The following is a 14,265-nucleotide window of genomic DNA, read 5'->3' as shown; positions in this document are numbered from 1 at the left end:
GCACATTTTGGGAAATACTTGAGAAGAATATTGTCATTTTCAAATGCTGTGGTATATTTTGTAATGTAGGATCAGTCTTGAAAATAAATCTGAAACAGCATTACTTAAATAACAATCAATTTTTCTGTCTTTCTTTTTCTTTCCTGTTCTTCAGAGAAATGACAGGAATACAGAGACCAATGAAGGCTGGGTGTTGTTCTGTGACTTCCATGAGATCACCCACACAGTCATCAAAGACGTTACAGTCACCATCTTCAGACAGGACAACAAGAGGATGGTGAGACAGACCCACAAAGTGACAATAAAACCAACTTCCTCTTTGTCAATGAAACCCAAATCTGCATTTAATGACTCTACATCAGTGTAGGCTCACACCTACACAGACTCATGTTTACTTTAGTTCATCTAAAAACTCTCTGTTATGGTATTAAATCTGAAGCCTGCTTATAACTGATTAATAATACATTATAATAATACATTTTATTTATAAAGCGCTTTTCTGAAAACTCAAAGACGCTGCACAAAGGATAAAAACATCATATAAAACAACAGAATAATAAAAACATGAATAAAATACATTTAAAAGCAATCATACGTTAAAAGCAATTCTAAACAGGTGGGTTTTGGTGAGTGATTTGAAGGTGGACAGGTTGGGGCAGTTTCGAATGTTAAGTGGTAAGGTAGTCCAGGGGTGGGGGTGGCGACAGAGAAAGCTCTGTCCCCCAAGGTTCGGTGCTTGGTGTCAGGTGGTAGGGAGAGGAGGTGGGCGTTCGAGGATCGGAGGTTACGGGAGGGGGTGTGGTGATTGAGCAGGTCGGTGAGGTAAGCGGGGGCCTGGTTATGGAGGGCTTTGTGGGTGAGAAGGAGGATTTTCTGGATGTATTGTAGTTTGTTGAGTTGTTTTGAAGGAAGGCCATAAAAGATGCTGTTACAGTAGTCGAGTCTGGAAGTGATAAAGGCGTGGATCAGGGTTTCAGCGGTGGGAAAGGAGAGAGATGGACGGAGACGGGCGATATTTTTAAGGTGGAAGAAGGCGGTTTTGGTGATGTGCTTGATGTGCTGTTCCAGAGTGAGATGGGAGTCCAAAATGATACCGAGGTTGTGAACATGTGAGGACGGAGTGAGGGAAGCATTGTCGATGGGGAGGTTGAAGTTGTTGGTGGTTGTGGTGAGGGATTTGGGGCCGATGATTATGAGGTCAGATTTTTCACAGTTGAGTTGGAGGTAGTTTTTTTGCATCCAGGATTTAATTTCAGTCAGGCAGTTGGTCAGGGTGGAGAGGGTTGGAGCAGTTATGGAATTGGTGGAGATGTAAAGTTGGATGTCGTCAGCGTAGCAGTGGAAGCGGAGACCGTGACAACGGATGATTTGACCGATTGGGAGGATGTAGAGAGTAAAGAGGAGGGAACCAAACACCGAACCCTGGGGGATGCCTTGGGACAGGGGAGCTGTGGGTGAGGTGCAGTTGTTGATATTGATGAATTGGTGTCTGTCAGTGAGGTATGATCTGATCCAGGAGAGTGCAGTGCCGGTAATGTGCTGGATAATCCTTCAATTATCCAGAATTAACACTGAATTTGAAACATTTTTTTGTCAAATAGTTTTGGTTTTAAGGGGTTTAGTTAGAAAAGGAATTACTGATCAAAAGGCCTTTGTCTTTGTTCTAGCAAAGGTGTGAAACCTACATGTTCAAAGCAAACACGGTGATTATGCTCATTGTGCAAACGTGACCTGTTGCAGCAGTTGTTTGGTATTCACGTGATGTTGGAGCCTCTCACTACATGCCTTCAGCTATGAGTAATGATGATACCATGCTTTGTTATTAAACCCCCCCCTTTGGAATACATCACTGCTCTTTTACTTGAACCTATAAAGTTAATCCTTAAATCTCCTCTTCCTCCTGTCAATACTTCTTCATCTCTCACTGTCTCTTCTCTTTTCAGGAGCTGCGAATGGCTTCTCGGGCCGAAGCTCAGTCCTTGGCAGCCCTCGTTGATGGCTACTTCAGGCTGACAGTGGATGCACACCACTTTCTGTGCAAGGAAGTGGCCCCGGCTTCAGTGGTGGACAGTATCAAAGATGGCTGCCATGGACCCATCAGGTTTGTAAAGATGTGTTTGTTTTTTTAATGTGTAATTATACTGTCTCTTACTGACCTTAGTTTGCATCATAGACTGTATAAATAATGAGCGTAGTATCAGTGACGTCACCCATCTGTTCCTGAGCGCTGTTTTGAAGCCAATTGTCGGCGGGAGCCATATCAGCAATACCAGACTCAACCAGATGTTAGCTGTTTTCGAAACGGCCTGCAACATACTGTGTTTGAGTTTAGTATGCAGTATGACTGTTCTGTTCGATCTGTTCTGCAGTATGCTAGGCAATACGTCGCTGGATTTGGAAAGCGGAAGTAAACAACGGCCAAGCTCATAGCGGAACTGCTTTTTCAGCATTCACTTATAATTTTAAAAGTTAAGAAGTGGTTTATATGTAATTTAATGATTTTCACAGCACCAAAAAAAGGAGTTCCCCCCGTCAAAAAGGAGGGAAGAGAGAAAGTGGAAAAAGCACTGTGCATTGTGGGAAACAGTTCACGATGGAGACTGGTCCGATGCGTACTGAGAAATTTTCCCAAATCAGTTCAACATCCGGGTAGTTTTGCCATACTGTAGATTTTGCTTTTTCACATACTACATACTGAATTTTGGCCAAATCAGTACGTACTGCTAGTACAGTAGGCGGTTTCAAAAACAGCCGTAGTGTGAGGTAAAGTGGCGGGCTTTGAGCCTCCTAGCCAACAGCTACAGTGTTCCGGCCTGTCAATCAAGTCAGTCATGTCCTTAGATGGGCAAAACTTAATATCTTCTGAACCAATAAAAAAGTTCACCCCCCGTACAGTGTGTGCCGATCAAGAAATTAGCTACGTAGACCCAAACATGTGTATTAATGCTGCAAAGTTCATCTTATTTGAATTGGTGTGTATGTGGTTTCCGGTCTTTCTGCAGCCAGCCTCAAGCAGTTGCTCGATGAATTGCAGTTTATAACACTTCCACATGGCCTTCATATTTAGAGACCGGACGTTGCAGCTTGGTTTGCATGTGCTTTTAATCTAGTTAATACTATCTGTGCTGGGACCATGCACTGCTTTTAAATGCTTAATGATTGTTTAACTCACATGTTTTATTTTCTTATAGCATTACAAGGGGGCAGTGCTGTCGCTGTCATTCTAGAGTTTAGGTTTAAACGGCATGAAATAAATAAGGTTAACAGACTGAAGAGGTACATGCTTTAATGATGATTTAAAGGGGGAAAAGACAGAAAAGCAAGTAAGATGGGTCACAAAGAACCACATATCTTATGAAAAGATACAAATCATGCTTACAAAAATACTTTGTTGTTTTTTCTTCTTCACCAGTACTGAATACGCCATTCACAAGCTGCGTCAGGAGGGCAACAAGGAGGGCACCTATATCCTGCGCTGGAGTTGCACGGAGTACCAGTACATCATCATCACTGTTGTCTGCAATGAGGTAGAGAGCGCTTCTTCTTTTGGTTTATTTAATTTATGCCTGAGAGTTTGAATCATGCACGAGTCAGAAAATTATTCCACACCCATTTCTCCATCGTTGGACTTGGGAAAACTTTCAGTAAATGTTTGTTGTAGTTGTGTCCAGACAAATGACAGATTATGTATCCCTCAGTCTTGTTGCCCATTGATTCAGCTTTATGTCCCTGCATGTCACATCTCAGCTAAAAATGCATTGTCTTTGTCTTTTCAGTTGGACCTGAGAGAAACTCGTCCGCTGCGTCAGTATAAGAACTTCCAGATCGAAGTGGCCCCCGATGGGTTCCGCCTGTACGGCACCGACTCTTTTCGAACCACTCTCACAGAGCTGTTGGAGCACCTGGAGGGTCAAAGCCTTCGCACTGATAACCTCCAGTTCCAATTGCTGCGCTGTTGCCCTCCACAGCCAAGAGGTTAGCTTGATCCCACCACAATGCAACCTATACATCTAACATTTAAAGCTACTTTACAGTGACTGTGGTAAAAGAAACCCAGGAAGTGTAAAAGATATGCTACAAATGGTTTAAGACAGACATCATTGTGAGGGCTTTTAACTCGTTATATCCTTTTATGTAAGAATCATTTTAATACGTAATAAATCAGCCAAAATAAAAGCTCTCAGGCTGGTATGCAAACATGATTTTCACCGTATGACTGTGCAGCCACTGCACAGTCATATTTAAAATCCTGAACTTTCTGTATGACGATTACTCTGATTATGTAAAAGAGAGAAAAAGGGAAATACATATTGCACTACTTGGCTGAGGTTGATCACACTTATTTTTTTGAGTTTTAGTTAAAGAAGCAACAAATGCTTGAGGGAAACACTTCCATTAGTCAGTAGTCTTCACTTCTTCAAACAGACAACAGAGTGAAATCAGGATTCTGAAAATCAAGCTCTCACATAAAAATGTTACACTCATTTGTTCGTATTGATAATGAAGGAAAGCAATTGGAATTTATAGATTGCTGGATACAGAGGCATAGGAAAACACAGCGATCTCGCCACAATCTCAGAATACCTCATTTATCAATGGCTGATGATGAGTGTAATGACTTTTTTGCCAAACACAGCACAAAATAAGTATGTTTTTTTTTTACCCCAATCTTACCAACTACAGCTTTAAATGTAATAAAATATATAGAAAGGGAACCCCCTATTATGTTGAAATCTGATTAATCGTAAATCTGTGAATAAAGACACTTTAAATCTTCCAGGAAGAACCGGACATTTACTGATTAAATGAAATAAGTTTTCATGTTGAGTTAATTTCACGACAAATTGTTGCATGAAAATACAACAAATTAAATAAAGTGTTTGCTGCTCAACAATTCCCACCCCAACAAAATGATGCATTTAACTGTAAATTAACATATTAGTTTTATGTTGCAATGAATTACACTTTTACAATTTTATTTTAATATAAAAAAATTCCACAATGTGAAATTTTCTTTTCTTTGGTTATCAAATCGTTAAATTCCTAAATCAGGTTGCATTCGCTTGATCAAGATCGAGGGTACCACCTCAACCCGATTTAAAACCAGGAAAACCCTGATAAAGTATTGTTAAGCTGCCCTTTTCAACTGGTGTGTGTTTCTGTAGTCTTGTCTGCATCTGTGCGTGTCTGTGTGTCGGCACGAAATGGTGTCAGAGAGGAAGAGAATTGTAAATGTGGCTTTCCGGAGAGCAACTTGCACTTTTGTGTGTACTTCAGGCAGAGAAAGGTGGAGGTGTGTGTGTGTGTGTGTGTGTGTGTGTGTGTGTGTGTGTGTGTGTGTGCGTGTGCGTGTGCGTGCGTGCTGAGCTGCTTTTTTATTTTGTTGCTGTTAGTGGTTGATGTTGATTGTTATCACAAGGCACAACTGTTATGGCTTTGGCTTTGGTCTATGTCTGCTTTAAAGGAGGCTTAAAAACTGGAGTGCTGTGCTGTAGTGTCAGAATATTTGGGACTAATAAACATTCTTGCCTTAGCAAATACACACAGGGATGCACACATCCTGAGAATATTTGAACTTTACGCTGTGCTTTTTTAAAAAACTGGCATGAAATGTGCTTGTCAAATGATAAACAAACTGCAAATTTTTTGAGAGAGAGGTGTCACTTGAAGTAGAGTTTTTAAGACTGATTTAGTCTACGGCTAAAAATATATGAGATCAAGTGATGAAAGAGTGGGTGCAACATTTTAAGTGGTATTGGAGGTGTGGGCGTAGGAAAACACATATTGCAAGTTACGAAACAGTGCCCTAAACACTAGTCAATGATATAGGTTGATGCTGCTGATAGAGTGCAGATACCTTTTTCCTCTCTTAGACCACAGCGCGCTAGTTTTGTCACAACATCAGACACCCACGCACGTTTAATGCACACACGTTTTCACTTTATCCTCCCACACAGACAGCGCCGTATTTACAAAAAATAAACTGAATCAGTGTGTTGGATACTTGTTTTACCTTATGTAAACATGGTCTTGCTTTCAAGTTGAATACCCAGGATACATGTAGCATTCTTCCACACTGCAGAAGACAATTCAGCAAAGTTTGCTTTCACTGCAAAGACCATTTCTCCAGCTATTGTTTTCGGAGTTCATTGTTGTTGTGTTTTCAAATCCAGATAAAGTTCAGACACTGTTAAACATTACCTTGAAAACAAAATAATTAGACTCTCTTTATGAGGGATTACCTAACACATGAAAACGGCAGGTCGCAGCTGCTTGATTCTAACAAAGACAAATCTCAGACAAAGTTTTGAAAAAACCCACCACTCGAGCGTAATAGAGTTTTTCATGTAAAACCCTGGTGTGTTACTTTTTTAACAGTGTTTTATGTGTTTCTGTTTTTGCTGCAGAGGTTTCCAATCTGCTGGTGGTCACCAAAGAGAGAGCACCGGTGCCTCAGACACCAGTACAGGAGAGTCAGCTCAGCTTCCATCGCATTCTCAAGGAGGAGATTGAACAGGTAGACAGCTTCATCTTCATGTCTGCCTTCTTTACTTTGATGGTGACGCAGTTCTGGTAAGGTAGCTCAAGGTTGTCTGCATATTTAAGATGTAAGACTCTTAAAAATAACCTTTAAGTGTAAGTCAGTAGAATAGTAAGCATCTTGTGTGCTGCTTGACGAGTAACAGACGTCTGTTGGTTATGAAAGATCACACAAAGAACAGCCTCTAAACATGCTGCTGTTAAGTCAACATGCAAACTCGTAAAGATTTGCATATGGTCTTTGCATGTACATTAACCAGCTGGCTCTGTACCAAAAATAAAACAGTATGCAAAGTAGTTTTTTTTCACTCATATTGCTTCAAACCACATACTCCATCTTACGCCAAAAATAGATTTTCACTTCTCTTTTTTGTTATAACTTCTAATCCTGCTGAATTATAATGCATACTGGACTGTAAAAACATTGACATCGCAGTATCTTGGATTACATCACTCACAGAGCCTACGTATGGATTTAGGTCTCTGTGAGTGCTTCTCATACAAGATGTTTTTAATAATTCAGCAAACATGGAAAAAACAAACTATGCAATGCTGATTCTCCATTCCCTTACTCTCTCTTACTCCTGCACTTACGTGGGTTCAAAATTACAGTTATAATAAACTGCAGTGCACTTTTACCACCTGAATTATGCACTCATGAAATGGCACATTAAAAACGCAATAGGTAACACGGGACTTCCACCGGTCCATGTCTGGTCCTTCTGGTCCGTCTCCGTCCGGCTCCGTACCCTCTTGTTCGTCAACACCCACCAGTTGCAATCTCAGAACGCAGAACGGAGCAGGACCGCCGGAAAGCTGGAGTCATGTGACTGAGGTTGACTAAGGTGGTGACTAAGAACTTGAATATTTGGAGTCAGATTGCAGGAATCCTGGATGGAAAAAAATCTGAAAGCTTGTCTCAGAATCGTCAGGTTTTTCGGTTAATTGTATGCTCTTTTTTTGGCTTAATGTGGGACCTGAGAAACAGAATTTCGTTCCATATCATGAGACAGCTTGTATTGGTATGACAATAAAAAACCTTGAATCCTTGAATCCTTAAATTTAGAAATGTTTTCAATTGCAGTCCTTTTTTATGCACTGACAAAAGCATTGCTACTGAATACTCTGTTATTAAATCATGCATTTTTTCTTCTCTGTAATATCCAGGAGGACCACCTTGGCCTGGGCACGAAAACCAACATCTACTCCGGCAAGTTGAAGGTGAAGAGCGAGGAGGAGGAGGTCGATATTGGTTACTCGTCCTTCCAGGAAGTCCAGGTGGTCCTGAAGGTGCTGGGATCTGGACACAGGGACATCTCTTTGGTAAGATAAACTCACAATGTTCTTTCGTGGACCTTGTACTTTTGGTTCTGTTAACAGTTTTAGAGTCTAACCAGACTTGTTTTTTTCTTTGAAGTTCTGTGTAGTGATTCTTCTTTTCCCCTCCGTTGACAGGCCTTCTTTGAAACAGCCAGCATGATGAGACAAGTTTCCCACAAACACATCGTGCTGCTGTATGGAGTGTGTGTCCGCCACCAGGAGAGTAAGTGAACTTGGCGTGTGTATTTGTTTGAATGTTTGGTGCTGCTTCTTTCATCTCTGACACACGTCTCTTATTGTGGAGCAGATATCATGGTTGAGGAGTACGTCCAATATGGACCACTGGATGTATTCATGAGGAGACAGCAGAGCCCACTGAGTACACCTTGGAAGTTCCAGGTGGCCAAGCAGCTGGCGTCAGCTCTCAGCTACTTGGTAAGTAAACTAACACACACATAAACACACACACACACACAGACAAACACAAACTAGAGGATCAAAAGCATCTGGGTCCTGTGTGCATCTATGGGATGAGCACTTAATACCAAGTTTATTTGCATAATCTGAATATTCACCCTCTCAATTGCAAACTGATAGATGTGTTGTTCCTGTGTGTGCATGTAGGAGGACAAAAAGCTGGTCCATGGCTTTGTGTGCTCTAAAAACATCCTGCTGGCAAGGGACGGGCTGGACACAGATGAGGGAGGGCCCTTCATCAAACTCAGTGACCCAGGAATACCAATCACAGTGCTCACAAGAGAGGGTGAGTGCAAACACACCCACACCCACACACCCACACACACACACACACACACACACACACACACACACACACACACACACACACACACACACACACACACACACACACACACATCACTGTCTCAGAGTAAGTAGAAGTGAAACCTAAATGCTTACAGCACAACAAGCATGGAAAGTTTCCCGACAACTTCCACTTTCATCTTTAGTCAGCTGTAAATAAAAGTGAAACTAATATAAGAACATAGAAACCCAGCCTTTTTTAGATCATTGATGTTGGTCTGCCTGGTTGAAACTTGAGCTTGTGATGAATATGACGATTGACCACATTAAACAGTTTTCAAACCAGGCCTCTCTACCAACAGTTTTGACTGTGACGTATAAACAAAAAGGAGAGTTGAATCCTATTCTTTTTTTGTCCTTTCCAGTTTGTATTGCATTCTGCTTGTATGTTTCACTATGAAGCAATATTTAAATGATTTGTTTCTGACTTTTATAAGAATACACATCTGACATTTGAACTCTGAAGAAACAAAAGTTTAAAAAAGTGAAGAAACCTGCATACTTAGACTGCAAACTGCTGGAAATACTTTTTTTTTTTTTCCTGAGAAGAGTCACTGCCAAGCTTCAAGCCTGCCAAAATGCAGTAATCATAGTCAAAGTAAAGTCTACTTGAGCAGTAGAAAGCATTCAGTATGCCACAAAATAAATAACCTACCCTGCACAGAAACTTAAAGAGTGGGTGCAGTATTCTTGGAACTAGTTACAATGATATTTTTATTTATTTGTTTATTTTGTATTTGTTTTTCCTGAGGACAGACATTTTACCACATTTAAACTTCTTTATAAATGGTACATTATTAAAAGGCTCTATCCACCATGATTAATACATTTTGAGTGTTACATTTACTCAGAATGCACAATGCTTTATCTGAGCACTGTTGTTGGCCAATAATCATTCTAAGTTGATGTTAATTTGGCGTTCACCTATTGCTGCAACCAATATATATATCTGTTTATGTAATTACATTTTTAATGATAATTTATAAATTAGCATGCTCCATGTTTTAGACCAGGGGTTCCCAAACCTTTTATTCTGTGACCCCCAAAATCACAGTGCCAGAGACTGGAGACCCCCACTGTCCTGATGTGGTTCAATGTTGCTCACAGAACTAGTTGGCCAATCCAAAAACCTACAGATATCTTTGTCATTTAAAGAAGGCTATAGGAGGATCATTTCCTTAGGGGTCGTGTGGCAACAAAGTAAAGAAGACAAATTGATGACATTTTATATTTACATTGTGTCTAAAATTTAGCTACAAATTATTAATATTAATATATATATTTTTTTTTACAAAAAAAGGATAAAAGATGAAATTTTAGATCATTCTAAGTGTTTATTGATTTTTGGAAGGCATCTTGCGACCCCCCCAATCAGTGTCTCGCAACCCCCCCAAGGGGTCCCGACCCCCACTTTGGGAACCACTGTTAGACTACTGTAATATTTTTGCTATTGAAAACTTAACAACAAAAAGGCTTGGTATGAAAAAAAAAACAATAGCTGAATAAACACTTGTAGTTATTCATTATTTATATTTCAGATTTATTAAAGTACTGCTTTTCTAATGATTTATGCATTCAATTAACTGTAACAAAACAGGATTGATGTTTCTTTAAAAAAAAAAAAGGTTTCCTGTTGGACTGTGTGAGAACGAAAAGCTGCTTCTTACTCAGTTTGTGGTTAGAAAGCAAACTCAAGATGCTTTTGAAGCATTTATTATTCCAAAAGCAGAATCTCTTTAATATGTGAAGGAAGTTCAAATTAAAGTTTGTTGTGTAAATTTGTATGATTGAATTTGTGCCCATTCAAAGACAGCAGACAAGACCTGGATAACTTTGATCATGTTCATTCATCCTTTTTATAATGAGGTAACTTTGGATCCTCTGACCCTGATGGGAAAATGAATAACAACAAAAGTAAAAAAAAAACAATAACAATTAATTTAAGATAAATAATGGTATTGGAATCTAAAAAAATAATATTTGTTACATTAAAATTGGCACTTATATATTGATTTATGTATTTACTTACTTACTTATTCATTTATTTAGTGTATTTGATAGGGACAACGCAAGTTACCTAGTACAACTTTTGCCTGTTAAAAACAGCCGTAGTAACTGATGCTTTGCACATAGAGATTATAGCTATTGCTAGTTTCCAACTAGGCTTTTAGTATGTTCAAAGAAGAAAGAAATGTCATCCTGCTTTCTTTTACTGGCCCTTATTTCTCAATCAGTGGCTCTCTAATGTTTACCAAACAAGCTTTTTGTTGTTATCCGGTGGCTGTTGATGTTACTGCCGTACAAATGTGGGCTGGAGCATGAACAGATGATCTGATCATACCATCTTTTATTCTCCCAGTAAAAATTACAGCTGCTGAGAGAAACTTCAGGTTTGTGTTGATTTTGGGGATCGTTGTGGGCAAAGATGTTAATCTTCTCACTTTGTTGATCTTGACATGTACTTTCAATGGTAGTAGACAAATAATGTCCTCCTGCTTTCTTTTTGACATCGGTGTCACTCTTGTAAATATTTGCAGTTGAAAATGTAAAGGCTGTTTCTTCAGTGCGATGTTAATCCTCTCGTCTAACACCTGCCCCTTGCAGTGGTTTCAGACCTTAAAAATAACAATAGAGACATGGTCAACCTTATTGCTGATAGTCTTGTAGGTCATAAAGAGGCTTCAGTACCAGGGCTTTAAAACAGCAATACAAACTATCTCTGATCAAGCAGAGGTTGTCAGAAATAGAAATCCTCTACTTCTCTTAATCAATCCATGTTTTACTGGATACATTCCCCTGACTGTCATTTCTGTTGTAAAAGCTGGACCTGAGTTCAGAACAGATAACGGCAAAACAAGGACATTTCTCAGATTGCACAGTTCCCCTCAAACGGCTGCCTCATGTTTCTGTTTGTCCGTTAGAGCAACAAGTTGTGTGATATAACATAATGTGGCTTTACAAAAGGATTGGCAAACCACAGGACGGACTGGAAATGTTTCTGTGCAGAGATCCCAGCTACACACCCCTGAGGATGCTCCTCCCACGCTCTTTGTTCCCAGAACTCTTAACGTTCTCTGTGTCCGGCACTTTGCAGAATGATCAGTCTTCCCGTTACACATCGATGTCCTTGTGTATAGATTTGATTGAATGCATGGTGGATAAAGTGCTGAGAACCCCACTGGGAACGCTCTTCCCCCTTTTTCCCAGCAATCTTTGATGATCACTTTACCAAAACCTCAAATCCATTCACTGCGTCACCACTTTTTTTCTCATCTTGCTCTTGCCCTAAATTACATCTAATTACTAATTTCCTGCTTATATTTTTGTCTCCATTACTCCTCTTGTTGTCTTCTACTCCTCTTTACTCCTCCTCTTTCCCTCCAGTCAATCATTCTTTGTTCCAGTCTGAGCAGCATCCACTTACTAACATATGCTGCTGATCCGATGTTATGGATTTGTTGAGCCAAAAAGCTAAACGTAGGGGTTGGCCTGTCAGTTAGATCGGAATGGGCTCAGTCAGCTGATACCAAGACTTTAAGATTCAGAGTTTAACTGACTGTGTTTGTTCACTTCAAGAGTATTTTAGTTTGAATTAATGAGGTCATGCATTCACTTTATGTGGTCATAGTTTTTACTCCCTGAAAATGACACCATGTAGTTTCTACATCTTTAGATAAGAGCAGTTGTTCTATGACATATCAAGCAAAATAAGGATTGTAAAGCTGAGTTAATTCTTAGCATTTATGTAGCCCAAAGTTACATCAAATTAAGGTTTAATTTCCTGAAAAATGGGGGAGAACTTCAAGAGGGCAGCTTAGGACTGACTCCTTTCATAGGCACACAATTTATGCCAAATATTGAAAACAAATAATTTTAAAATATATGTAATATTTTTTAAAGTGACTTTTAATGGGAAAATTTAAAGCAAACAAGCGCAAGACATTTGTTTGGCACGGTTTACTTTAGACCTGGTTCATAGACTTACCTAGGCTACTCAACCCAACTCAACTCAACTTTATTTATATAGCACCTTTCATACATAAAAACATGCATGGTAAAATGATAAAAGGCAGGATTATAAATAAATTACTTTAAATTAAAATAAAATCAAAACAGTAAAATTATTAAAATAAGTAATAGTGGAAGGAAAAGTTAAAAATAAGGTAGTGTTACCAAGATCAGATGAATACAATAAATAAATAATTAAATAAGATAAATACATGTTAAAGCAATGATTAAAATAATAATGATTAAAATAATAATAACAATTAAAAAAGACTATGAGCATTGAAGCCTGATGAGAAGGTAGTTTTCAGTAAATATTTCATTTAGTCATTTTTGTTCTCACATTTCGGTCAGTATTTCACACATGATGAACAATAAGGAAACTCTCCTTTAAGTAAGACATTATTACCACTTTGAGTGGCAGCGGGTAACACCCCTTAAAGCTTCACTTATCTGCAGGTTAATCAAACAAAAAATGTAGTCTGTACTTTTTTACTTCAACAACCATGTTTTGTTTTCCCAGACGGAACAAGGAACTGAAATAAATCTGTGCCTAATTGATTTTCAGTTTCTTAAAATGTCCACGTTTGTGTCTGTAGAGTGTGTGCATCGTATCCCGTGGATCGCTCCAGAGTGTGTGAAGAGTGTGTCGTCCCTGAGCATCGCGGCCGATAAATGGGGCTTTGGTACCACTCTGTGGGAGATCTGCTACGATGGCGAAGTTCCACTGAAAGAGAAGAAACTCACAGAGGTAGGGGGGCAAACACAAGAACTTTTCCTTTCTGTCATTTGGAATTTGATGGCTTCTTCTCACGTCACTGATTACACCGACTGTCTCCTCATGCATGTCTGTCTTTGTCCTGAGCAGAAGGAAAGGTTCTACGAAACAGAATGCCAACTGGCCACCCCAGATTGTAGCGAGCTGGCTAAACTGATGACCAACTGCATGAACTACGACCCCAAGAAGAGACCTTTCTTCAGGGCTATTGTCCGAGACATAAACAAGCTGGAGGAAACAAGTATGTATGAGAGGAATGCATGTTCTGTACTTATCATATTTGGTGTTTGTATAATCGGACTAGATGCAAATCTGAAGTATTATCTGATATTGTTGCCTCAGTTTGAGAACACTTTACTGTCTGTGTGCTGAAGAACAGTCTATAAGGTGCAGGTTGAAAAAAATCAAGGTGGTTGTTGACAGTTGGGATAGGATCTGAATGTTTTGCATGTTGTGTTTCTCACCTAACAGCAGTCTGGTAAGCAGTGCAAAGAGTGAGAGTTGTTTACTCAACTGTGATGTTCATGAGGAAGTTCACTGGGTGCATTCTCACTGATCTCCCCTCTGACGGGCCCCATGGCAACAAAATGACACTCTGTTCTCCCACCTGCTGGTCAGAGGAGGACACTGCAGCCCTACATCACTGCTGAAGCTTCACTTACTTTTATTGAAGTGCAAAGATACTAAACCATCTGAAAATATAGATCTACAAAAATGCCCCCAAAGAAATGAAGAAATAACAAAAATTTCAGTCAAACTCTCTTAATCACAGATAGTGCTGATGCAGAAAAGTCCTCCTT

At 39.5% G+C, this 14,265-nt stretch overlaps 1 protein-coding gene across 1 annotated transcript in view; it reads left to right on the top strand.

Annotated features, from left to right (window-relative positions):
- jak1 (Janus kinase 1) overlaps window positions 1-14,265 on the top strand; it is a 42,813-nt gene that overhangs the window by 20,742 nt on the left and 7,806 nt on the right. The window contains exons 8-18 of the mRNA XM_034709465.1: window positions 155-277; window positions 1,944-2,101; window positions 3,413-3,527; window positions 3,777-3,975; window positions 6,408-6,517; window positions 7,708-7,863; window positions 7,996-8,083; window positions 8,168-8,295; window positions 8,485-8,623; window positions 13,287-13,438; window positions 13,556-13,706. Coding sequence (XP_034565356.1) covers window positions 155-277; window positions 1,944-2,101; window positions 3,413-3,527; window positions 3,777-3,975; window positions 6,408-6,517; window positions 7,708-7,863; window positions 7,996-8,083; window positions 8,168-8,295; window positions 8,485-8,623; window positions 13,287-13,438; window positions 13,556-13,706 — 1,519 coding nt within the window. The remainder of the gene's footprint in view (window positions 1-154; window positions 278-1,943; window positions 2,102-3,412; window positions 3,528-3,776; window positions 3,976-6,407; window positions 6,518-7,707; window positions 7,864-7,995; window positions 8,084-8,167; window positions 8,296-8,484; window positions 8,624-13,286; window positions 13,439-13,555; window positions 13,707-14,265) is intronic.

Source organism: Notolabrus celidotus, chromosome 2, assembly GCF_009762535.1.
Source record: "Notolabrus celidotus isolate fNotCel1 chromosome 2, fNotCel1.pri, whole genome shotgun sequence".
NCBI classification, from domain to species: Eukaryota; Metazoa; Chordata; class Actinopteri; order Labriformes; family Labridae; genus Notolabrus; species Notolabrus celidotus.
This window is presented reverse-complemented; position numbering and strand designations above follow the sequence as displayed.